The sequence below is a fragment of the Trichechus manatus genome, unplaced genomic scaffold (genome assembly GCF_000243295.1).
Source record: "Trichechus manatus latirostris isolate Lorelei unplaced genomic scaffold, TriManLat1.0 scaffold00011, whole genome shotgun sequence".
Classification (NCBI taxonomy): Eukaryota; Metazoa; Chordata; class Mammalia; order Sirenia; family Trichechidae; genus Trichechus; species Trichechus manatus.
This window is the reverse complement of record NW_004443947.1, coordinates 10,077,588-10,104,757: the sequence shown is the minus strand read 5'-3', so window position 1 is coordinate 10,104,757 and position 27,170 is coordinate 10,077,588. Positions and strand designations below refer to the sequence as shown.

The window sequence follows — 27,170 nt, the reverse complement described above, 5'->3', positions numbered from 1 at the left end:
ACTTCAGTCTTTTCTCCGTTTATCATGATGTTGCTTATTGGTCCACTTGTGAGGATTTTTGTTTTCTTTACGTTGAGGCATAATCCATATTGAAGGCTGTGGTCTTTGATCTTCACCAGTAAGTGCTTCAAGTCCTCTTCACTTTCAGCAAGCAAGGTTGTATCACCTGCATATCACAGGTTGTTAATGAGTCTTCCTCCAATCCTGATGCCCCATTCTTCTTCATATAGTCCAGCTTCTCAGATTATTTGCTAAGCATACAAATTCATAAGTATGGTGAAAGAATACAACCCTGATGCACACCTTTCCTGATTTTAAACCACATGGTATCCCGTCGTTCTGTTTGAACAACTGCCTCTTGGTCTATGTACAGGTTCCTCATGAGCACAATTTAGTGTTCTGGAATTCCTATTCTTCACAATGTTATCCGTAATTTGTTATGACCCACACAGTCGAGTGCCTTTGCATAGTCAATAACACATAGGTAAACATCTTTCCAGTATTCTCTGCTTTCAACCAAGATCTATCGGACATCAGCAGTGATATCCCTGGTTCTACATCCTCTTGTAAATCTGACTTGAATTTCTGGAAGTTCCCTATTGATGTACTGCTGCAACCATTTTGAATGATCTTCAGCAGAATTTTACTTGGGTGTGATATTAATGACATTGTTCGATGATTTCCCCATTCTGTTGGATCACCTTGCTTTGGAGTGGCCACAAATATGGATCTCTTCCAGTCAGTTAGCAAAGTAGCTGTCTTCCAAATTTCTTGGCATAGACAAGTGAGCACCTCCAGCATTGCATCTGTTTGTTGAAACATCTCTATTGGTATTCTGTCAATTCCTGGAGCCTTGTTTTTTCCAGTGCCTTCAGTGCAGCTTGGACTTCTTCCTTCAATACCAATAGGAGAAATGAAGCCTTGATACATGCTACAGTATGGATGGAGCTTGAAGACATTATGCCGAGTAAAATAAGTCAATCATAAAAGGACAAATATTGTATGACCTCACTTATATAAAAAGACAAGAACAGGCAAATGTATCAAGACTAAAGTATATTATTGGCACCAGGGGCAGGAGAAAGGGGGAAAAGGGTAGATTATCACTCATGGAATACTGAGTTTCGGTTTGCAGTGATGGCAAAATTGCATTGATTAAGGGTAGGGTTGCACAGCCAATTAATGTAATTGCTGTCAATAAGTTGCCCACCTGTAAAAGGTTGAACTGGCAAAAGCTGTGTGGTAGATATAGTTACAACAATGACAGAAAAAAATGAGTGGCTGCTGAGGCTTCTGTACAACCAAACACTTCATGCTACTTGGTTCCTTGGTTTGGAGGTTCAGGATCATGGTTTCATGGGACATCCCAGTTATTTGGCCTAATACATGTTTAGTGCTTCTGTTCTACCTCCTAACCCACTGCTGTCAAGTCGATTCCAACTCATAGCAACCCCATAGGGTTTCCGAGGCTGTAAATCTGTACAGAAGCAGACTGCCACATCTTTTTACTGCAGAGCCCCTCGTTGGTTGCATAGTGCCTGGGGTCTTAAAAGCTTACAAGAGGATATCCAAAGCACAACTATTGGTCTCTATTCACCTGAAGAAGCAGAGGAAGAAGGAGAGTCAGGAATAGGAAGAGGAGATGGAATGTGTGGCTAATTGCCTCCATGAAGAACTGCCTCCTTTGCCATGAGACCAGAAGAATTGGATGGTGCCTGGCTACCATTACTGAACATTTTGATCAAAGATTCTATAGAAGAGTCCTGATCAAAAGGGGGAAAATGAATTTCAAATTCACATGGACTCCAGACTTTCTGGAGCCATGGAAGCTGGATGAACCCCTGAAATTGTTGCCCTGAGATAATCTTTAAACCTTAAACCAAAAATATCTTCTGAAGTTTTCTTAAAACCAAATGATAGTTTAGCTTAACGACTAAAGAATGTCTGTCTTGAGCATTATGCTCTTTTAAGATCTATATGGGATCAAACTGACAACAACTCGAAAGATTAGACAGGAACAGTAGGGAACAGTGAGTTTATGTTAACGGAGGAGGAACAACTCAGAAATGGATGGTGAAAATGCACAGCTGAAGAATGTAATCAATGTCACTGAATTGTACATATGGATACTGTTGAATTGGTGTATATTCTGCTGTGTATATTCTCAACAACAACAATTAAAAAAAAAAAAACACTAACTAAAGGCCTTGCTCTAACCCTCACGTTAACCGTCCCCGCACCGCCTGGCCAGGCAGACCCCAGTGGGCAGAATGGAGCTCCAGGCAGCACCTTCTGAGCAGCCCCTGTCCCGGCTTCTCTGTGCACAGCCCTCAAGAAGCATGTAGAATGCAAAGACGGCTTGGCCACAGGAGAAACCAGCTGGCCACACCTCCGATGAATATTGAGACTGGTTGTCCACAGGAAATGGCAACATTTTGCCTTAGTCAATATTTAGCTTAAAGGACTAAGAAGGAAAACTTAAATACTGACCAAAAGTGACACCGTAGACAGCGCTGGCAATTTCTGTCTTTGTAAGCAGATGGGGCTCTGTGGCAGTCTTCCGACTATCAGCAGGATCTTTAAATCCTTCCTGGGAGATTTATTTATAAAAGGACTCCTTAGAGCTCGAGGAAATTAAAGACAGCTCATTATTTTTTTCCTGAGTTAGAGGTGTGAATGAGTTTTAGAAAACTCATCAAACCAAACCTGGGGGGCCATGTCCCCATCAGAACGCCCAGGGGCTTCAGTCCGTGCTCCTTCCTTTGACCCTTCTGAGGCTCAGTTTCCTTATCTATGTATTAGGGATAAAAATACTATCTAGCTCTTAAGAGTCTTTGTTAGGATTAAACAAGAGAAGTCATGTTGAGTGCCTAGCACAGTTTCTGCCACCTAGTAGGTAGTCTGGAAAGGTTGGTTAGCATTATTTTTCTGCAGGTAGATAGCCAAGTGGTAATTTGAATCTATGAGCCTACCTGTCTTTTCTCCTCCTGGCCCCTCGTGCAGGGCCTCCTCTGATATGCAGGGCCCTCTCTGGACAGGCACTGTCCTGTGGACACGCGGTTTGGAAAATAGATGGTGCCTCCGTGCATGGATCAGGGCTTCCCTTCCTGGTACAGCTGCAGCCCTGCATCAGGACACAAGGCTTAGGGCATGGAGTTTTGTGGGGCTGAATTTCAACCCCCAGTATACCCTTGTGCAGTACGCAAGCTGTACAATCTCACATGATGGCCCTGTCCTCCCTACCCTCAGAGGTCTCCTCCAAGTATACTCCCATTCTTCTACATCTGTCACCAAGTGTGAGTCCCAAATTGAATGGACAAATGAGACACACCCTGCTCTCCTGTAATCCATTTGCCTGTGAATATTTCTAGAAGTGGTGAGGGGGCCAGAGGCTGATGGGGGCAAAGAAGGTGTGTTCTGGGGCTTGAAGCCCACCAAACCAGCTCAGTACCTGGAGGAGGACTTATCACATAAGACATGCTCCATGCAGTTTTTAAATGAATGAGTAGAAGTCCACTTCTGTCAGCACTGGCAGAGGGTGATGCCTGGGCTCCTCCTTCTGGAGGCCGTCTGAAGGCACACCCAGGCTGAAGGTAAACCAATTCCAGGGAGGCATAAGCTCCCTCCAGCCCACCCAAGACCAAGGCTCTGCCAGCCCTCGTCCCACTGAGTGAGGGCCTACAACACTTTTTCATTGTCACTCACCAAACTCCCCTGCAGACCTCAAGGGAGAGGACCAGCTGCGTGACCTTTGCAGGACTGAGATCAGAACCCAGCTCCATGGGCCTCATGCTCATCTATAAGTTGGGGGTTATAATTATGCCTACCTCAAGGAGTGTTTGAGTATTAAACAAGATAATTAATAAAATGGGGTGACATAGCATCTGGAGTGCAGGAAGTGCTCACTAAATGGTAGTATCATTGTGAATTATGGTTAGTTTTCATTTCTGTATCTGCTTCCTCTTCTGGACTGTAATCTCCTGGAAGTCAGGGTATTAATGATCTCTGAGTCCCCAATGCGTAGAACAATATATGTTGAGTGGATGGATGGATGATTGATGGTGGATGATGATTCCAAAATAATCTTCATATCCAGCTCACCAATCCTGGAACATATGAGCAGCTTTTCCTCCTCATGCCTCATGCCAAAAGAATGAGATAGATAGAGAGATAGATAGATAGGTAGATAGATATAGATATAGATAGTTGATAGATAGATAGATATAGATAGGCAGAGAGAGAGAGAGAGATAGCTACATAGATATAGATAGATAGATATAGATAGATAGATAGATAGATATACATAGAGCGATAGGCAGAGAGATAGCTACCTAGCTAGATAGAGAGATAGGCAGAGAGATAGAGAGATAGATAGCTGCCATCGAGTTGGCTCCGAATCATGACAACCTTAAGTACAACAGAACAAAATACTGCCTGGTCTTGCATCATCCTCATAGTCCCCAGCTTGTTCAAGTCCATCATTGTGGCTATTGTGCCAGTCCATCTCACCAAAGGTTTCCCTAGCCCTCATTGGCCCTCTGCTTCACCAAACATGATGTCCTTCTCTAGTGATTGGTCCCTGATATGTTCAAAGTGAGTGAGTCAGGTAATGTTCTGTTGTGATCCATATGGTTTTCATTGGCTAATTTTTGGTGGTAGATTGTTAGGCCTTTCTTCCTAATCTGTCTTAGTCTGGAAGCTCTGCTGAAACCTGTCTACCATGGGTGACCCTGCCAGTATTTGAAGTACTGGTGGCATAGTTTTCAACATCATAACAACATGGAAGCCACCACAGTATGACAAACTGACAGATGGGTGAAATGCCAAAAGAATAGAGAATCTAAAAAAACTTGAGACTTTATTCTTCTGACCCCTTACTGCTCAGAGTGTGGTACCTGGACCAGCAGAATAGCAGTACCTGGGAGCTTGTTAGAAATGCAGAATCTCAGGCTCCAATCCAGACCTGCTGAATCAGAATCTATTAGCAAGACACCCAGGTGATTCTCATGCACATTGAAGTTTGAGAAGCACTAGACTAAACCCTGGTGGTGTAGTGGTTGAGTGCTACAGCTGCTAATTAAAAGCTTGGCAGTTCAAATCCACCAGGAGCTCCTTGGAAACTCTATGGGGCAGTTCTACTCTGCCCTTTAGGGTCGCTATGAGTCAGAATCGACTTGATGGCAATGAGTATTTTTGTTGTTGTTGTTAGACTAAGCCAGTGGTTCTAACATTGCCTGCACATTGAAATCACCTGGAGAACTTAAACTATAAAATACTGCTTGCTTGAGTCCCACCCCCAAAGATCCTGAAGTCATTGATCTGGGTGGGTCTTGGGCTTTGTAAAAGCTCCTGTGGTGATTCTAACCTGGATGCAGGGCTGGGAACCACTGATCTGGCTGCGCTCAAGCCTGAGATGTCTTCTGCCCTCAGGCCTCCCCCCAGGAGGCTGTGAGAAATCACGCAGCGAACTCTGGAAAGAAGCTTTGTTGCACCGTCATTAGGGTAGGAAGCAGGCTGGAAGTGACGGTCCCAGAAGGAGACAGGCACAGCTGCCGCTGAGTGGAGAGAGGTCTAAATCACAGGCCAATTTGCATCTCTCCATTGAGGGCCGAGGACAAGTGCTTCTCCCACCGCGAAGATGGATTTGTCTGATCACAGCCTCAGTGTGAAGACGCCGCCTCCTTGCAGTCTGGCTTGGCTTCTGGAAGGAAATGACCCTCAGAAGTTCTTGCCTTTCTCGCCTGTACCCTCCCAGAAGCTCTTGGGACTTCCACTGCCACGGGCAGAGTAGCCAGAAACAAAGCATGGAGCCTAGGTAATGCTTATCTAGCCGCGACGCCTGAGAACACACTGCAGTGTTTCCCTGTGGGGAAATAGCGCTCCCAAATCGAACAGTGATTGTCTTGACGCCCGCGGTCACCACTTAGTATCTGACTGATACTGGGAAGGTCATTGAACCTCTCTGAGCCTTAATTTCCTCATCTGTAAAATGGGAGGAGGGGACGTAATTTTTACTCATAGAATTCCTGTGATGATTTCTTAACAAAAGGTGTTTAGTATTGTATCTGGCACAGAATAAGTGATTAATAAGAAGTAGTCATTTATCAAAATTTTAATCCATCTGTCTCTTCGTACCTAGCCTGTGGACCACCTGAGGGTAGACATGCTTTTTATTTATATTTATATCTTTATCCCCACCCCTAGCTCCCCACACAATGAGCAGCATAGTGCCTAGCAACTAATAGATGCTTAAGGAATGTCACTTTTTTTTCAGTATTGTTTTAAAACATAGAAATAATACATGAATGTTGTAAAATTTTTCAAATAATACACAAATATTTACACTGGAATTGAATCTTCCTCTATTCCCCTACCCAGGCATCTTGTAAGAAGCAACTCCATTAACAGTTTGGTGTTTTTCCTTCCTGACTATATTGTGCACGTTTACAAACACACAGAGACACAAGAACCTTAACACATACAGTGTTTGGTGGTTGAGAGCACAGATGCTGGAGCCGGGCTGCTGATATTTACCAATTGTGTGACCTTGGACAAGTCACTTGACCTCTCCTTCCCTTAGTTTCCCCTTCTGCAAAAGTCCCATCTCATAAGATAGTAATAGGGGATTGAATGAGTTAATATTTGTAAGATTTGAGACTAATGCCTGGCACATGGTAAGCTCTATAGGTGTTGGTTAAATAAAAAATAAATATTGTTCTGAGACTTGCTTTTCTTACTTAACCATATATTTCATAGAACTTCTCATATCAAAACATTTTGCTCTCTCATGCTACAGAGAATTACATTTTGTGAACATCCCCTAATTTGTTTAACCATTTCCCTGTTGATGGACATTTAAAATGATTCCAACTATTTCACTTCTGGACACCATTTATAAGTATTATAAATACCTCCTTGCCTACTTCTAGAATATTTCTGTAGAATAGATTCCTCCAAAGTAGAGTTTCTGGGTCAAAGAATAGGTGAATTTTAAACCTCAATAGATGTTGTAAAAATTACTATCCAAAAAAGTTGTACCAATTTACTCCCAACCTGGATGTGTAGAATTGGCCATTTCTCTACACCATTTCTCACCCTGGAATTTTTTTTATTTTTAAGTTTTTCCCATTCTGATGGTAAAGAACAAATAATTGCTACACTGTATGATAAATAACGTATGAATGAATAAATGAACAACAAATGAATCAGGGACACTTGAATTCACTGGGTCCATGGGTAGCACAAACAGTTAAGTGCTTGACTACTAAGCAAAAGGTTGGTGGTTTAAATCCACCCAGAGGCACCTCTGAAAAAAGGCCTGGTGATCTGCTTCCAAAAGAAAATCTTATGGAACACAGTTTTCCTCTGCAACACACAGGGTTGCCATGAGTTGGAATCGACTCCACGGCAACTGGGTTTTTGTTTTGTTGTTTTTTAATTCACTGGATTATTTTCTTGGGCTCCACCAGCACTGCCTGCCCCAGCACTCTCTTTCTCCCCTCGCCCTGAGCTCACTGTCCTCCCATCTCTGCCCCCAGCCTGACAGAATGTGCTAGAGAGCACCCAAGTATCACGAAGTCGGTGGAGAACTTTGTGAACCTGGTCAAAGGCCTCCTGGAGAAGCTGTTGGATTACCGGGGCGTGATGACAGACGAGAGCAAAGATAACCGCATGAGCTGCACTGTCAATCTGCTGGTACGTGTGGCTGTCCAGGTCCCCCACGGACCTGGATTCCAGTCTGACTGTACTCCTGGGAGGTGGACATGGTGTCGGATTTCATTATTGCTCTTGATAGGGAAGCAGTGTGAAGGCAATGGGCTTTGGAATCAGACAAACATGGGGTTATACCCCTACTCTGCCACTTACTAGTTCTTTGTCTTGAGGCAAATCACTTCACCTTTCTATGCCTCAGTTTCCTTATCTATAAAATGGGAATGATGATCATTCCCATTAGCACTTAACACATCACATAGAAGGAAGATGGCGGTATAAAGTGGTTAAGACTATGAACTTTGGAGTCACATAGCCATGCATTCTCATTCCACCTCTGCAAGGTAATACAGCGGACAAGTCAAGGAAATTATTTGAAGCCTTAGCTTATTTATCTGTGAGATGGAGAATATAATAGTAACTATGTTATTAGGTTGTGTGGTCCTGACTCATGAGTACATGCTCAATATATGTTGGCATCCTTCTCCTTACAGAATGTGGTAATGCTAATAACTAAAATTTATAGAAAATTGCTATGGGCCAGGCTAGGCAGAGCAGCTGATCCCAAACCCAAGCTCGTCACCATTACACCACATGACCTCTCATGGGCCGGGTCCTCAGACTGACTGCCTATATGTGTTCTGTGATTCAGTCATGAGACAGGGAGCAGCTGCCACAGTGCTTCATACCCACGCACCAGCCCACTCTAAGTGGTTTAAATGAACAAAGTTGACAGCAATACCATGCGGTATTCATCACTCTGCACCCTGGCCCCCTGCCATCCCCAATGCTCTAGAAACACAAATCCCACCCTGTGTGTCACCTGGCTCACCTTCAGTGGACTCTTTATTAACAGTCTAGATATTGCCAATGAATTTCCAAAATGCTAAGGGTAGTTTAAAAATCTGATTACAGCAGAAAGGAACTCATTGCTAATAACTCCACCAGGCCCAATTTGCACAGAGAACATGAGGAGGGTTTTCTAGGAGGTTCGCAGTTCCTCTCTACGGAGAGGCAGAAGTTGGTTGCAGAAAATGTCCTTTAACAGTCAGAATATGACCAGGGCAAAAGCTTGGGGCAGACAGTTCCATAAGCAATTAGACCCTACTCCTTTTTGGAGACCCTGGATGATGCAAATGGTTAAGCGCTCAACTACTAGCCGAACGGTTGGCAGTTTGGACCCACCCAAAGGTGCCTCAGAAGATAGGCCTGGTGATCTGCTCCTGAAAAGTTATGGCCTTGAAAACCCTATGGAGCAGTACTCTGCACATGTGGGGTTGTCACGAGTCAGAATTGACTGGACGGCAACAAACAACAGCAGCAACTTTTTGGCACGTGACTTAAACATAGTATCAGAGAGGAGGACAGGATGGCAGGAGTGTTCAGGAGAGCTGAGGTCTAGTGCGGCTCTTCCACCCGCTGACCATGTGGCCCGGAACATGTTGCCCCCCTCTCTCGGGGCCTCAGTGTTGCTTCTTGTAGAACAGGGATGCACTGGATGAACGCAGGTTTTTCTTACAGCGTGGCTTATGGATCCCATCTCGCCTGACTCAGAGTCTCCTGGGGATCTATTTAAAAATTAGAATCTCCAGTGGTGGAGCCCAGGACTACTGTTGATCTGAGTGACCCCTAAGCTGGAATATGAATCAGGTTTCCTAGGTATTGCCAGGTTTAAATGTTTGTAGCTGTGGAGTCCCATCATAACTCCTGATAGTGATCATTGTGGAGAAAATGAAGTGGCTGTTCAGTCATGATCATAATTGTGGTAGTTATCGTACGGAAATAATAACAACAGTGGTCCATAGTTACTAAGCGCTTGCTATATGCCTGGTAACCTGACATACATGGTATCAGTTATGTCCTCAGTAAACCACTTGGACTATTTTCCCCATTTTGTAGATAAAGAAACTAAGGCTCAGAAAAGTCTTAAATAACTCATTCAAAGAACACTTCATAGGTAGAAGAACTCTGATTCCAACCCAGGTCCGTCTGAGTACAGGGCCTGAGTACATGACTTTTAAAGATCAAGCTGGGCTGCCTTTCAAAGTAGACTGTTGGTGGGTGTGACTGGCTCTTGGCAGCCCGCCTCTCAGCACAGCAAGTAACTCAGCCACAACCCCCCACCTCCATCACTCCTGATGCTCTGCAAACAAGAACACTCACCACTGTTTTTCCTCCCCCACCTAGAATTTCTACAAAGATAACAATCGAGAAGAGATGTACATAAGGTAAGATTTTAGTTTTCTAAAACGCAAACCTGCTTGTGTCACTCCCCTCCTTGACATCCATCAATAGCTCCTTCCTGCTGCCTACAGGGTAGAATTTACATGTCTCTTCTTGACACTCAGGCCCTCTGTGATCTGATTCCTGTCAGTCTCCCCAGACTCAGCTCCTTCCATTCTCCTATAATCCGGCCCCATAAAACCTGACATGCTGTTATGCTGTATCCACAGATCATACTTTCCTTAAGAGTAAATACTGTGTGGGTTGAGTTGGTGTGTTGCAGCTGCATTTCTTATAGGGCCTACACGTGAAGCCCTAGTCCAGGACCCATAGGCATGTAGACCATTGGCCAGCCCAGTTTTGAAGGGAAAGAAAAAATACCAAGATGCATGAGGTAGGCATTGGAGGCATTTAAAAGATATTTATTTGAACACATCATGAACAGTTTTTTTGGGACATTAGCCTGGAGCAAAGAACTCCTTTGCCAATTTTTTCTCAGAGTCTCATATTTTTTCTGTAAAATTTTTTTATTATTGTTATTTTTACTCATTACAAAAATAATACATACTTATTACTGAAACAAAACACTTATAAAATACAGACAAGCAAGAAGAATAAAATGAAGCAAACTCTCAATCCATATATATTTCCAGACCCTTTTAAACTTATATATACATCAAATTCTATGCGTGCATATTTTTTGCAATAATGTGATCACATTGCCCATAATGTGATCCCATTGTCTGTAATTTATTCTTTGCTTTTTTTTCCAGTGGACAAGAATTCCATGTCAAGAATTCCACAGATGCATTTCAACATCATTTTTAATGAAACCATAAGATTCTGTTTCCAAAATGTACTATAATTTATATAGCTAGTCCTATACTATGAGCATTTATGTTGTTTCCAACTTTTTTTTCTATCGTAAATAGCACAAGAGAATTCTTGGGCATACATCTCTGCGCACATTCTTACAGGGTTAGAGCACCAGAGTTGGAATCGACGAGAAGGTTGAGGAGCAAATACACTTACAAGGCTTTTGACACATTCTGTCAAAGGACGGCAACTCTAAATCTAAACTTACTCTGCTATTACTTCAGATATTTTTAGGTGCTTAGTTTAGCATTATTCCAGAAATAGGAACTATCATTTGGGAAGAAAAAAACAGTAATTCCATAAGTTGTCATGAGCTTCAGATAGTATTTATAACATCATTAAACGTGACTTAGTGTCGTAGTACAAAGCTCTGGGTTCAAAGGACCTGGGTCTTCACCTTATTTTCTTTATGACTCTGGATAAATCACTCAGTCTCTCTGGGCTGTTTTCCCCATCTGTAAAACATTTCTAGTCTACCTACTCTTCTCAATGGTTTTGAGGATTAAATGAGATAATACAGATGAAGTACCTGACTCTAGTCCCCTCCCTCCAACCTCTATTCTTGCCTTCTCATTTTAGAAACACAGGTGGCAAATGCCAGCCCTCCACAACCTTTGGAGTTTTGAGTTTGCTAGTAATCTAGGAAAGGCACATTTGCCTAAACCAGAAGTTGCAAATATAGTCTGGAAACCTGTTTTGTTTGGCAGGCGTAGTACTTTAAAGCATTTTTTAAATTGGTTGCCAAAATTTAAAAATCTAGAGATTTAACATAAAAATAAAAATTTCCACCTCCTCTTGAAAAATTCTAATGTGGCAGCAGTGGGCCCTCATCCTGTCCCCACAGCCGTTGTCTGTGGAGTTGTTGGTGACAGCCCCTTTAGACAGGCCTGGAATGCTCTGGTCACAACACCCTCAGTGTCCACTCACTCGAGCTGCCCATCTGGCATCTGCAGGCATCTAAGTTTGCAATCCTAGGCTGAGCTCGTTATTTATACAGCCAGGAACATGAAACACTAGCTCCTCCTTTGGTGACATTCTCTGCACAAAGCGTTTCTTCTAGCAGGGACCTAAGCCTGAGCACTGAGACCTGCAGGGGATGCAGATGTCTGATAGGTCCCCTGATTCCCAGAGTGAGGCAGATGGTCAGGGGAACCTTGGCTCAGCTGTGGACCCAGCCTCTCCTCCCAGAGGAGGGATCAAAGGCATGGCATCACAGCATCTTCCCTTCACCTAATTACTAAAAGCTGGGCTTAAATAAGTGCTTCTAATGACGCAGGTCACCAAAGCAGTGGTTCTTGTGGTTCTGGTCTGTTTCTGACAGTGGCAAGAGGGGACATTTTCTAGAAGAACCTAGTTCACAGTGATAGTAGCTGCCATTGCTCAGTGCTGGGTATGGCTAATTGCTTTTAGTGCAGATTTGCATCTATTAGCAGCAATGCTAGCTGTCACTTATTGAGCCTTTTAAATGTAACACATGGTCTGCTTGGCAACCCTATAGCTGTGTTCTGTGAGTGTTGCCATTTTACCAGTGAGGGAACTAAGGCACAGAGGAGTTAATTCACTGCCCCTTAATACTGATCATGGATCAATTATCTAAGAATTCACCAAAACTCTCTTCCTTTTTTCCTATTCCTGGCCAGCCCACAACACCCCCTAGCTGTATTGTCATCGTAGTGTATTGTCATCTCAGGATTCATCCCTGTTGACAGCTTTAGGCTCCATTCTCTAGCCTCTGGGTGGCACAAAAGGTTAGGCTCTTAGCTGCTAATCAAAAGGTTAGCAGTTCGAGTCTACCCAGAGGTACCTCAGAAGAAAGGCCTGGCAATCTACTTCCAAAAGATCAGCCATTGGAAGCCCTATGGAGCACAGTTCTACTCTGACACACAAGAGGTTGTCATGAGTTGGAGTTTTTATTTTTTTCCTAGCCCCTGGTCCACTCCCTTTTCTTATAAGAAAATGCACTTCCTCTGTACCCAGAAAACACTGAAGAGAGGGCAGGGGCTACCCGTCACAGTGCTGTGCTTGTTCATGCTCCTGGAATCACATAATGATTGAGAAAATGGACTCTGGAAGCAATTAACCTGGGATCCCATCCCAGCCCATGTGATAATTATTGCAGATTTCTGACAAGTTGTTTAACTTTCCTTCCTTTATTTCTCTTACTTGTCATATTGCATTGGTCAGACCCTTCAGTATAACGTTGAATATTGGCTGGTATGGCACCTAACTTCTCCAGCCATAGTTTTCTCATCTGAAAATGGGAATCCCATATGGACCTGTCTCACAGGGTTGATTAAATGGTCTAAGGCATTTAAAATACTTAGCACCTGGCACACAGCAAGTGTTCAATGAAGGCTAGCTGCTGGCTAGCCAGGGTGGATGGCTCCCTTGTGACCCTGAGAAGTGCCCAGTGTTCTGCTTTGCTCTGGACTATCCCTGCCAGTTGCCTCCTTATCCACTGCACCTGGTAACTTAGCATATTTCCCCCCAAACAGGTACCTGTACAAACTCCGAGATCTGCACCTAGACTGTGACAATTACACAGAGGCCGCCTACACGCTTCTTCTCCATACCTGGCTTCTCAAGGTGCTGTCTTTCGGGTGAAGGGATTTGTGCTGGGACCCCCACAGTGCCCTCACAGCAAGTTGAAGAGTTGAAAAGAAAAAAAAATCAGTCAAGGAAATTTGTTTGTTTTCTGTGCTTCCAAACTCTTGGCCTGACAGATCACTTTGCTCCACTACTGTGCCTGGCACATAAGGTTTTGAGTGACCTTTACACTGAGCAGCAGTAATAACCCCCCAAGATATTGTTTTGCAATTTTATTTAACACACGAACTGTTACCAACTCTAAATCATTAGCATGCACACTGAGCTGTGTTCCTTCTCTTGACAACTTTGTTGTAGCTGGACAAAGTCAAAATGATTTCCTCTGGCTTTTGAAGAGCTGGGACTATGACTCGTAGGGGTTTGGAGAAAATCCGTGCAAACCACACACAGTGAGCTGGTAGTCCAACAAGCACGTCTCAACTAAAAGCAGGAGGCACTTCCCAAGTGGTATCTTGAGTTTCCAGAAATGAACTGAGTTTGGGGGAGGAGAAGATGACAAAGGGAGAGAGGCTGGAGAGGGTCGTTTTTGCCTTTAATCCTGCGGAAGACACCTGCCCGTAGCAGCCTTTTGGCCCCATATAACTCCTATATCCCTCTCCTCAGTGGTCAGATGAGCAGTGTGCATCGCAGGTCATGCAGACAGGCCAGCAGCACCCCCAGACCCACCGGCAGCTGAAGGAGACGCTCTACGAGACCATCATAGGCTACTTTGACAAAGGAAAGGTAACTTGTCCCTGTCCACTTCTTTCTGTGGGGACCCTGGCCACTGGGAGGGAGGGTCCACTCCTCCACCCTATGCCCAGTCCGTGAGGTCTGTTTAACGCTCTCTCCAAAAACACATTCTAAATCTGACCACTTGTCTCCATCTGCATCCCTACCACCTCCATACAAGGCACCAGCATCGTTTACCTGGAGACTGCAAGAAGTTGTAAGCATCACCCTGCTTCCTCGATTACCCCCAGCAGAGCATCCTCCACCTAAAAAATAGGTTGATCTTAAGATGCATATTGGATCATGTCATTTCCTTGCTTACAGTCATCTCAATGGCTCCTCCATTCCACTTAGAATAGATTACACAATCCTTCCCATGGCCTGAAAGGTCCTGCAGGAGCATACCCTGACTGCCTCTCTCTCTTCATCCCTACCATTCTCCCTCTCACATGCTCCATGCCAAGCTCTTTTCTACCTCAGGGCCTTTGCACTTGCTTTTCCTAACTTCGAACATTCCTCTTACACAGCTTCCCAGGCCTGGCTGCTTCTCATTGCTCAGGGCTTTGCTCAGATGTCCATCCTTAAGGAGGCTTTCCCCATTCACCTGGACAAACACCACCCCTGCCCTGAGTCACCCCTATTGCTTCATCAAAACACTTGTCACGATCAGACAACATCTTATTCATTCTGTTTTCACTTGCTGTGGTCTGACCTCCCACTTTAGAATATCCGCTCCATGAGAGCAGAACCTTTGTCTTGTCCACTGCTGAATGTCTAGTGCCTAGAACAGAGCATGACATGAAAGGTTCAGGAAATATATGCTGGATAAAGGAATGAATTGGATATATGAATGACATTGTGGTGCCCTTGCTGATCTCCAAACAGCAAGGATGCTGGGTTGGTTTTGATCAGGAGATTGGGCCAGACCAGCTATTATGCGTCCTCCAGTTTCCAGTGGACCTTCAGGAATCATGAACCCAAATCTTACCTTCCCATCCTAAGACGGTTATGTGCTCAGGCTTTGGAGCCAGACAGCCTATGTTTCAACCCTTGCTCCTCTTGTTGTTAGTTGCTGTCAGTTCAGCTCCAACTCATGGCGACCCCATGTACAACAGAAAGAAATATTGCCCAGTCCTGTACTGTCTTATTGGACAATATTCTGTTGTGATCCATATGGTTTTCGTTGGCTTATGTTTGGAAGATCGCAAGGCCGTTCTCCCTCGTCTGTCTTAGTCTGGAAGCTTCACTGAGACCTGTCTGCCATGGGTGACCCTGCTGGTATTTGAAACGCCAGTGGCACAGCTTCCAACATCATAGCAGCACACAAGCCACCACAGTACAACAAACTGACAGACAGGTAGCGGCCTTGCTCCTCTGCCACCTACAGTTCCCTTGACTTCTCAGAGACTCCCCTTCCCCATCCATAACAGATTCTAGTAGTAGCCACTTCCTATTTTTAGTGTGAAAATCCAGTGATAATATGCATATAGAGCAGGGAGCCTAGCACCTGGTACATAGTGCCTCCTTGTTACATTTTAATTATTATCATTATTGTTATCCTACTCTGCCTTCAAGGCCCCAGTTCACTGGCCACTTCCTCTCTCAAGTGTTTCTTGAGTCCCCCGGCTCACCCACAGCCCTGCCTCTCCTCTGAATTGCAAGGCCTATAGTCCATCATTGCATAATTTAACACTTAATTATAGTCTGCCTTGTTACCTAGTTCATTGCATCTATCTTAGTCTGATCTCCCCACTTTCCTTGGAAAGACAAAATGAGGTAACGTCTGAGGAAGAGCTTATAAATTCCCAAGAGTTGAGCAGTTGGAGAACACTGCTTTTATAATTTATAATTATAAGCCTCTTGAGGGCAGAGACTCTGCCATCCCTTGAACCTCCTGCCCCATGGGCATCAAGTCAGAGCTTACTATATGTCTGTTAGTTGATTAAGTTGATTGTAGCATGGAAGTCCTAAAAGGGCATTAAGCCTTGTCCTCAGCAAGTTATCCAGTTAAACTACTCTTTGCTGAGCAGGAATGAAAAAGACATGATCCCCTGCCTCAAGGAGCCTACCATATAGTTGGCAAAAACAGGCATGCAAATGAGTCTCTCATTTTGCACGTTACCTTGTGGTATTGTGCAATAGTAGGGGAGGAGGTGAGGGGACAGGGTGTCACCAGAGTAGTTTGGGAGCAGAGAGGAGGGAGCAGCTCACCTGGAAAGCTACTGCTGTGAGGCTCTAGAATGCAGCCCAAACTCCTTAGCACCCATTCAGCTTCCTTCTCCCATATCTGTCCTCCTAGAGCTTCATTGTTCCAGACATACACAATGACTTTCTACTCCATAAATCCATCTTGTCAGCACCTGGTGGACTCCTCTTCATCCTTCAAAACCCAACTATTATGCCTATGTATGTGTCTAATTTACCCACTTACTTCTCATGACGGCCGAGATTGTGTCTTATCCATCTTTGTATCTGCTCCATCACCACACAACATACCTAGAACCCAGCAGGTGCTCAATAATAAATATATGAGATTCAGTAATAACTGACTGTCAGAGGTCCTAGTGCCTGCACAGGCAGACCTGGATGAAATCCCAGGTATCTGACCCACTGTCCTGCCCCCCTCCTTGCTCTCTTAGTGGTCTCCTAAATCAGGAGGAGATCATTTCTTCTCCCCATGCATATCATGGTGGGGGTTAGGAAAGACCTCCACTTGAGTAGAACAGTCCCCTGGCCCAGAACCCAGACATTACTACCACTGTCTTATTCTGGCTCTGGAGAATGCCCAGCCCAGCCTGGCCCACTGACTTGGTTCCTCCTGTCACATAAAGCATTTTTATGCTGCTCACTAAGCTGTCTGTGGGTTTACAGCCACAGCTCCTCCACTCAATGCTGGGTTTTATTTATTTCTACGCTTGGATGCAGAGAGAGCACTTTTGCTACAAAAGCACACGCTGAGCTTCTCCATTTAGGTGCCTTTTCCATTTTAAACTGAATGTGAAATGGAATGAGTGTCTCTGGAGATTGCCAGGTCTCCAGTTGGTCCCCATCCTTTCTGCCTCCCTGCAGAGGTTCCTGAGTCCCTTCCGTCAAGATGGTGGGGTGATCTGTTTGGCTTCTGGCCTAACAGCAGAGAAATGTATCTCCTTTGCCCGAGTTTGATTTTTCATGCTTCTTCTTTAGAACATGGAGAAGACTGGCTTCATGTTTTAGTTACTTTTTTTAATCCTCTAGTACCACCCCAGGAGCCCTGGTGGTGTGACAGTTAAGCCCTTGGCTGCTAACTGAAAATCGTTTGAACCCACCCAGCAGCTCCACAGGAGAAAGACCCGGTCATCTGCCCCCTTAAAGATCACAGCCTAGAAAACCCTATGGGGCAGTTCTACTCTGTCACATAGGGTCACTATGAGTCAGAATCAACTCGACTACACCCAACAACAATAAGTACCCCCCTACCTATACTCTGTGCTGCCCCTTACATACTCATATGCACCAAATAACCCCATTAAGAAGCCACAGGGTTGGCAAAGTGGAAAGATCCCAGAGCTGAACATCAGGAGAACTGGGGTCTGGCCCCAAGTGGGCTCCCAGAAAACTCTCTAACCTTAGGCGAACCCATTCACGACTCTGTGTACCATTTTGCTTTGGAAAATGGGGCCAACACCTCAACCTGTCACACTGGGGAAGCCCAGGAAGCCAAAGGTTTAATTCACTAAACACATATAAGGCAGGGAGAGCGGGAATTAACAAAGAGGCTGGAGAATCACTGTCTGGTTTGCATCCAGACCCTGTGGTGACCTCAGGCAGGTTGCTTTGCCTCTCTGAGCCTCCGTTTCTCACCTGGGATATGAGGATGCTGATAGTTACCTCTCAGGGTGGTTGTGAAGATTCAGAGAGCGTGTAAGTATTTAGTCCAGTCTATGGCTGTTCCAAGGAGCCCCGGTGGCACAGTGGTTAAACGCTCAACTGCTAACTGAAAGGTCAGCGGTTCGAACCCACCAGCCACTAGCAGGAGAAAGATGTGGCAGTCTGCTTTCATAACGATTACAGTCTGTCAATCTACTTCCAAAAAATGAGCCATAGAAAACCTTACGGAGCACAGTTCTACTCTGAAATCCATAGGGTCCCCATGAGTCGGAGTCAACTCCACAGCAACCTTTTTTATTTTTTTGCTTTATTGATTGTTCCATTATTTATCAAGAAACTAGAGTGAGAGACCAGAGAAGGGGTTGTCTTCCCAGAGAAGCCCCCGGCTCTCCCTGTGTTAGAGACGAGTCTGGGTCAGAAGAAGGCTTTCCGCTCAGTCCTAGGAGGCACAGCAGGCCGGCGTTCCTGCCTTGGCCAGGACTCTGCACACCTGGAGGCACCCCTAACCTCTTTCTCCATGCCCTTGTCGTAGATGTGGGAAGAGGCCATCAGTCTGTGCAAGGAGCTGGCAGAGCAGTATGAGATGGAGATCTTTGACTATGAGCTGCTCAGCCAGAACCTGGTAAGGCATCACTATTAGGGAGATGGGCCGCCCTGGGGGCTGCGCGCTGGAAGCCGCAGCTCACAAGGCAGACTGGGGAAAGGGTGGGGCAGAAAAAAAGGATGAGAGTCGGGGGTCTGAGCAAGGCTGTGCTGAGCATCTCCCCACCAGCTGGGAATGTTTCCAAAGGGAGATTTGCAGGGAAAACTTACCCGCACCAGTTCCTCTGATGGAGCATTAAGTACCTGTGTAGCAGGGGGGCTGCCGCTGCTATCCAATAAACACTCCGCAACGTTTCCAGTAAAATCTCCACAAATCACTAAACCAATTAAATCAAAACGCAAATTTGTGCTTCTGATTAACAGATAAATCACATTAAAATGCTCCCCATCTGGCCATTCCCCATTAGCTCCTTGCTGCTCATGGTTTGGTGGGGGGGAGTGGAAAGTGAGGGGAAGCCAGCTTATCCTGCTTAATGCTGCAGAGGCCAGGCCTTGGTGGGGAGTTGGCCTCTGCAGGGAAAATGCAGAACTTTTTGGCTGCTTATCCCGCTATGCGCACACACAAGCACGCACGCACATACACTCGCATGTCTGCCTGAGAGCCAGACCCCAGGGCCCCATCTGAGCCCAAACAGTCCAGCTGTTTCTAGGGAACTATTAAATGAGAGTCAGAATGCTGGGAAAGGAGTGATAGCTTTTTGGGGGCAGGGAGTGGGCAGGGTATGGTGTTCTTGTTAAAAGCAAGTGAGCTATTTGCACTGTGTATAAGATACGATGCAAACACATAGACCTGCACGTACTTACATCAACAGACGCTTGTATCCACCCCATGCATACATCCACATAGATGTTTGCAGACATTGGAGGCACACGTGCCCTTCTAAATGTGTGCATTCATGGGTACACACACGTATATCTGTGTCCAGACTCATGCACGTAGATCTTCCATATCGTATCACACTGAAGACACCATCGAATGTGAGATGCACTGCTCTTTTTGATGTGGCACATCATGATTTCTGTCTGACCAGTAGCATCTGGAAGATGTCATCAGGTATAAAGTAAAATGTAAACTCTTTCCAGAGATGTTAAAATATGAAAAGCATGTACCTCTTAGAATTGATGAGGTACATAAGGTGTGCGTACACAGGAAGACACCTGTATTGGGAGACACTTAACCAATCATATGTCTGCACAAACACATGCCCACATATGCTTGGAGGTGGGGACAGAGTGACAGTGACAGTGATGAGGGCTCTGGATGAAGCCTGCCTGGGGTCAGTTCCATCATTTACTGGCTGCACTGAGAGATACCACTTCATCATCTGCAAAGCAGGGATACTCATGGGGTTGTTATGTGGATGACCAGGTTAATAAGCTAATATGGGTAGAGTGGTTAGCACAATACCAGGTTATATTATAAATATAGCTATTACTGTTATGATTATAGACACATCCACAGGTATGTAAATATACGCACCTAAGTAGTGGTTTTGGTGACCTCTTGTGATGATCTCTTAACCGTGGCCCATGTGAGAACAATGTGCCTTTGATACACGTCTGTGTCATTACAAGCTGTGAGTTTTCTTCTTTCAGATCCAGCAGGCAAAGTTCTATGAGAACATCATGAAAATCCTCAGGCCCAAACCAGACTACTTTGCTGTTGGATACTACGGCCAGGGATTTCCCTCCTTTCTGCGGGTGAGTTTGTGGGTGACGCAGTCACTCGCAAAGGGAATCAGGTGAGGGTCCCGGGGTCTTGGCATCTTAGCTGTCCCTCAGTGGTCCAAGGATCTGCTTGTGAAGACACCAGAAGCTGTGTTCCCCCTGTCTGAGCTGTCCCCATCCCCAGCACATTCCCAAGACTCCATCCTAATCACCAGCATCAGTCCCCTCCTGTGTGTCTCTAATTCCGCAAGGACTAGAGCTGCCACTTGAGGTAATGAGCTCCCCGTCACTGCAATTATGTGTTCTGAGAGGCTGGATGACCTCTGCTACCCAGAAGATACTGTAGAGCAATTGTTCTCAAACTTTTTGGACTCAGGACCCCTTCATTCTCTTAAGAATTATCGAGGACTCCAAAGAACTTTTGTATTTATAAAGTACGTCTATTGACAGTTATTGTATTAAAAATTAAAACAGAGAAAAATTTTAAATATTTCTCAATTTATTTTAAACTAACAATAACAAACATGTTACATGTTAAAACAAATTACATTTTTATGAAAAATAGCTATATTTTCCAATAAACAATTTAGTGAAAAGGATGACAATTGTTTTACATTTCTGCAAATCTCTTTAATGCCTGGCTTAATACGAGACAGCTAGATGGCTCGTATCTGCTTTTGCATTCCGACTTGTGATATCACACATCATTTGATATCATGCAGCCTCTGGAAAACTCCACTGTACACTCGAGAGACATGAGTGTAAAAAAGCAAATAACTGCTTCGTATTATTATGGAAAGAGTTTTGACCTTGTGGGTCCCTGAATCATACTTTCTGAACTACTGCTGTAGTGGGTTATTCATCTGTCATATAGAAAGTTGGATTAGGTTGGCTGTAGGCTTCCTTTCCATCTGTGAATCTATAGTTCAATTCTGGAGGCAGGGAGATACAATGGAAATAGTAAATCTGATCTTGATGTCACATGATTTCTAATCTAGTCAAGGAGATAAATCACTCACAGTGACCAATCACTAAGGAAACCAGAGTGGGCTAATGGGGTCTAGAACAGGGTTTTTCAACCTCAACATTATTGACGTATCATGCTAGATAATTCCTTGTTTGGGGGTGCTGTCCTGTGCATTGTAGGATGTTGAGTAGCATCTCTAGCTTCTACTCACTAAATGCCAGGAGCACCCTCCCCCCAAGTTGTGACAACCAAAAATGTCTCTAAACATTACTAAATATCCCTGGGAGGTAAAGTCACCCCTAGTTGAAAGCTGCTGGTGTAGAAGAGGCTAATGTGGTTGAGGAAGGGTAAAGAGCATGTTTGCCTGGAGCTCAGCCTGGGAGCAGGTAATGACAGGCCTGAATGCTGGTCCCTTCCAGGTCCTGGTCTCTCATGCTGGAGGGACCCCAACACAGTCCATTAAAGGCAGTCGGGAACCTTTGTGGGTGTGTATGGCAAATAGAGGAGTGGGCATGACCCAGTGAAGCTTGAGTGAACAGTTTATTCTGGAATCTGTACATAGGGTGGTTTAAAGAATGTTCTCTGTATACAGAGTCTCCCCTCCCTTTAGAACCAGGCTCTTTAAAGACATGGTGTACTCCAGCAAGAAGGTCAGTGAGTTGAGCTCCAACTCTCAGTAACAGGGAAACTGAGAGGAGAGGAACCTGCTGGAGGCCACCGTAGCACCATGCTTATTCCACACACCTCCCAGCTTTGCTTGGGCCACGTCCTTCCAGCCTGGGATCTCTGATGGATGTTATTTCTCTGCAGAACAAAGTGTTCATCTACCGGGGGAAGGAGTATGAGCGAAGAGAAGATTTCCAGATGCAGCTAATGAGCCAGTTCCCCAATGCAGAGAAGATGAATACAACCTCTGCCCCTGGAGATGATGTGAAGAATGCCCCAGGCCAGTGTATCCTTGGAGAATGTCACAGCCAAGGTCCAGGCATGGGCAGTCCTGGCTGGGATTTAGCTCACAAAGTCCCATCTTAGAGCTCAGAGCTGCCACCAAGAAGCATTGCAGTGGTGCCAATTATAGATGTCCAGTGTGGGATCCTAAGAAGCCATCTCCCTAAATTCTAAATGTGGCATTCATTGATTAATTCATTCACTCATTCATTCATACTTGCAATGAATACTTTGGAACCCTGGTATTGTGTCAAGCATGGTGGAAGGCACTGGAGATTACATTCACAGAGTGAACCTGCCTTCATGGAGCTTATAGTCTAGCAAGCAAAATAGACATTACGCAGCTAATCACATCTTTCAATATTTATTTATAAAAATGTGGTAAATGCTAAGAGGAAGCCAGGGTATTGTGGTTGGAACGGCAGGGAAGGCTTCCTTGAGGAAGGTGATGTTTGAGGTGAGTAACCAGCCAAAGGTCAGCAGGAGGTGGGGAGAGTGTCCCAGATGGAGGGAAGAGCTAACACGTGCAAAGGCCTTGAGTCAAAAGGAGCATAGCAGGTTCCAGGAACTGAAAAGTCTGTACGTTGCTCTTATAATAAAATCAAACCTCCCTAGTGAGGTCTGCCTGAGAGACTATCCATGATCTAACCCCTGCCTGCTTTCCAATGTCATTGCCCCCCACTCTTCCTTCCCTGGCTCTTCTCCCTCTGTCCATGTTGGCCTTGTTTCTGTTCCTTAAACACGCCCAGCTGGTTCCCACCTCTGGGCCTTTGCATTTTCTGTTCCCTGTGCTTGGAATGCTGTTCCCCCAGCACCTTACAGGCCTGGCCCTTTCTCACCCATCAGATGCTAACTAGGGTATCAGCTCCAAGAAGAGGCCTCTCCTGACCACCTTATCTAAAGTGGCCTTTGCAGGACACTGCATGACCCTGGTATCTCAAAACCCTGTTTGTTTCCTTTAGAGAATTTGTCACAATCTGTTCTTATCATTTGTGCTTTTTAAAGGTATGTGAATGTAAGCTAAAATGTAAGCTCCTTGAGGGAAGAGACCTGCTCTGCCTTGTTTGTTGCAATAATTCCCCTCATACCCACAGTGTCTGGCAGAAAGCAAACTCTCAGTAAATATTTATTGATTAAGAGGAAGAAAAAGAAAAGGAAACAAGAAAAAAAGAAGAGAGAGCTAGAGACAGGAAGGAAAGGGAGGGAGCAAGCTTCGTTGGAGTACACGGAGTAAGGCAGAGCTGACCTGAGATGGTGCTATGAGGTGTGGGTTCTTCTGCACCAGAGCATGGTCTTCATAGGGCCAGGAGCTGATGCTGGGCAGGAGGCAGGACTCATGGTGGCAGGAAGCATATAAATCCAAGGACAAGGCAGGCAGGTGAGCTAGGTGATGCATTAATCCAGCCAGGCTCCCCGCATCGTACCCTTTAGCACAAATTAAGTTACAGCCTTTAAAATTGGGTTGACAGATTGCATGGCTGGTCTGCTAAATCTGCTGAACCTTAATCCAAATATTTTTCCCTCGGGTGACACATATTCATCTGTAACCTTTTCATTATGCCTGCCTGCCCTTCATGCCTTCTCTACCATGGCTATTGGCAGGGGTAATGCAACTGATGGTGGGGGCTGTCTGGTACAAATGCAGGTTTGGTTACAGGCGAGACACAGGATTAGTACTAAGGCTCTTCTCTGTGGAAATCCTGGTGTTGTACAGCTGCGGGTCCTTTTAGCCTGGGATGGGGGGAGAATCATGGTTCCTGATCCTGGGCCAGAGTATCATATTTAGGGCCCTTAGGCCTGATTCAAGGGGCCCTCGTGGTGCAGTGGTTAAATAGCTTGGCTGCTAACCAAAAGGTTGGTGGTTCGAACCCAATAGCTGCTTCGTGGGTGAAAGATGTGGCAGTCTGCTTATGTAAAGATTTACAGCCTTGGAAACCCTATGGGGAAGTTCCACTCTGTCCTCTACGGTCGCTATGAGTCAGAATCGACTTGATGGCAATCGGTTTTAGGCCTGATTCAGATCCCTAGGTGGCGCAAACAGTTTGCACATGACTGCTAACTGCTAAAGATTAGTAGTTCAAACCCACACGGTGGTACCACAGAAGATACGCCTGGTGATCTGCTTCTGTAAACATTATAGCCAAGAAAACCCTATGGAGCAGTTCTACTCTGTAACACGTGGGGTTGCCACGAATCAGAATCAACTCAATGGCAACCAACAACAACAGGCCTGATTCAGTGCCAGGAACCTAGTGAAAGGGGAAGGACTGGCATTCGCTAAAGGTGCTCATCATGCCATGCATGGGACTGAGTGCTTTGTAATCAGAGTTTCTTTAATCCCCATCAAACCCCATAAGGTGGGTATTAATGTTCTTTATCTCACAGAGAAGGAATATGCAGGGCAGAGAGGTAATGCAGCTTACCTGAGGTCACAAAGCTAGTTAGTGATGGAGTTGAGATTTAACCCCAAGATCTATCTGTCTCAAATCCTATATTCTCTCTATTGTGCCATCATTTTTGTAAGATTAATGAGTGAAAGAATGTTCTTTATTAACTGTTTACCATATACGGTTTCATTTTATCATCATAATGACCCTAGGAGTTGGGTGTGATTACTATCTCCATTTTGCAAATAAGAAAACTGAGGCTCAGAGAATTTAAGCAACTTGCTGAAGGTCACAGCTAGCATGTGGTGGAACTAGGATTTGAACTCAGGGCTAGTTTTTACCAGACTCTGAGTTCTTAGCTACTCTGTTCTCTTGCCTTCCCTTGTTGAAATGTTGACAAGGTGTTTGGGAAGCTAATGGATCTCATGTCTTCTCACGCAGGGGTCCAAGTCGGGGAAGCTGTCTTTGTTAGGAGTCCACTGTCCCCAACCCTGAAGAGTCCCATGCATAGGTTGATCATGTGTTGAGTTGGCCACTCATCCTCCTGGACACTCCTCCAGGGTTCTGGTGTCCCAGGCTTCCCCAGGACAGACTTGGTTTCTCCTCTTGGACCAAGACCAGTTGCTAAGATCGGTATCCATGACCTAGAACCTTCTCTAAACAGGGTTGACAAACTTTTTCTGTAAAGGACTAGATACTTAAAGCTTTGTGAGCCATACTGTCTCTGTCGCAACTACAGCTCTGCTGTTGTAGTGTGAAAACAGCCAAATAGACAAAACAGAAACGAATGGGCGTGGCCGTATTCCAAAAATCTTTACTTATGAATGCTGAAATTGGAATGTCATATCATCTTCACATGTCACAAGATATCTTTTTTTTTTTTTTAACCATTTAAAAATATGAAAACCAAAACAAAGGGAAAAAAATATAAAAGCCATTCTTAGCTTGCAGGTCATACAAAAACAGGTGGTAAGCTGGATTTGACCCACAGACCATAGTTTGCCAACCCCAGCCCTCACTTAATCCCTTTCCATGGTGATTATGCTTTGAGAGCAGGCAGTTGGCCTTATGGCTTTGGAAAGTCATCCTACTGCACCTCAGAAAAAAAAATAGTTTTCCTGAAGATTGCAGAAATCCTCCTATTAAGATTTCTTCATTTGTGTTAAGCATTGCCCTCTCCCTGAGGGACCCTCATTTAACATGGAAATATTCTTTAGAGGTGAAACAATTCGATCCCTGACATATTAGTATGGAGTGAGTTTATCAGAGTGGGGCAATGGAATTCATTTAGAATTTTATGATTTGTCCATTTCTTATGTATGAATCATAGCCTCTGCCATCAGAAACTCACAATGTGGTAGGGGCAGGGGTCAGAGAGGGAGGAGACAGGTAGCAGAAGAGATAGGAGTCCTAGGAGAGGTACAGATGAAACGCTGCAGAATATCAAAAGAAGGAAAACATCACCTGATCCGAGTGAATCTAGTCTTCATGGAGGCAATGGTATTTGACATCTGCCTGAAGGGTTCACAAGGAAGATGTAGTGATGAGGGAACATATTCCAAGCTGAGGGACTAGTAGGATCTGTTGGATAACCAGAGATAATGGTGGAAGATGGGATAGCTTTGAAAGCCAACAAGAGGAGTTTGTGATTCCTTAGTTGGCAGAAAATGTCAGGCCCAGAAGAGTGTTTGGAGTTGTGGTCATCAGGTAGAAAGGAGGAATGAGAGAACTTGTATAGTTAAAGAGGAGAGATAGGTCAAGAAAGCATGGAAGGTAGGTAAAGGGAAGCAGAGGCCAGAGCTGGGACCAGTGACAACCAACTTTGCCCATTTGGCTTGCCATATTATTGGCTTAAGAGGAATAAGGTGGCTATGGTCTAGAAGACGGATGACAAAGACCTAGGCTACATAGTGCCTTTCCACTATCTTGTGCCCATGACAGGCATTACTAATCAATTGTGCAGCTCTTTCCCAGTAAGCCTGGATACAGCCTTACAACTGTACTGCATACAGTTGCTTTTAAGCTTTCAGAGTTGCTTCTCAAACATTAGCATGCATATGACTCACCAGAAGATCTTGTAAAAATACAGATTCTGATTCAGTAGGTCTGGAATAGGACTTGAGATTCCCCATTTCTAACAAGCTCTTAGGTGATGATAATGCTGTTGGTCAGAGGACCACACTTTTTTTTTTTTTCTTTTCTTTATTTTTCTTTCTTTATTGTACTTTAGATGAAGGTTTACAGGGCAAATAAGTTTCTCATTAAACAATTAATACACATATTGTTTTGTGACATTGGTTGCCAACCCCACGACATATCAACACTCTCCCCTTCTCTACCTCGGTTTCCTCATTACCAGCTTTCCTGTCCCTTCCTGCCTTCTCGTCCTTACCCCTGAGCTGGTGTGCGCATTTAGTCTCATTTTGTTTTATGGGCCTGTCTAATCTTTGGCTGAAGGGTGAACCTCAGGAGTGACTGCAATACTGAGTTAAAAGGGCATCCAGAAGCCATACTCTCAGGGTTTCTCCAGTCTCTGTCAGACCAGTAAGTCTGGTCTTTTTTTGTGAGTTAGAATTTTGTTCTACATTTTTCTCCAGCTCTGT

General features: G+C 44.7%; 1 protein-coding gene across 4 annotated transcripts in view; it reads left to right on the top strand.

Annotated features, from left to right (window-relative positions):
• DOCK2 (dedicator of cytokinesis 2) overlaps positions 1-27,170 on the top strand; it is a 548,036-nt gene that overhangs the window by 477,462 nt on the left and 43,404 nt on the right. For all 4 annotated transcript variants that reach the window (XM_004371215.2, XM_023726512.1, XM_023726513.1 and 1 more), the window contains 7 exons: positions 7,539-7,695; positions 9,898-9,938; positions 13,305-13,395; positions 14,020-14,139; positions 18,527-18,616; positions 20,194-20,298; positions 22,043-22,184. In XM_004371215.2, coding sequence (XP_004371272.1) covers positions 7,539-7,695; positions 9,898-9,938; positions 13,305-13,395; positions 14,020-14,139; positions 18,527-18,616; positions 20,194-20,298; positions 22,043-22,184 — 746 coding nt within the window. The remainder of the gene's footprint in view (positions 1-7,538; positions 7,696-9,897; positions 9,939-13,304; positions 13,396-14,019; positions 14,140-18,526; positions 18,617-20,193; positions 20,299-22,042; positions 22,185-27,170) is intronic.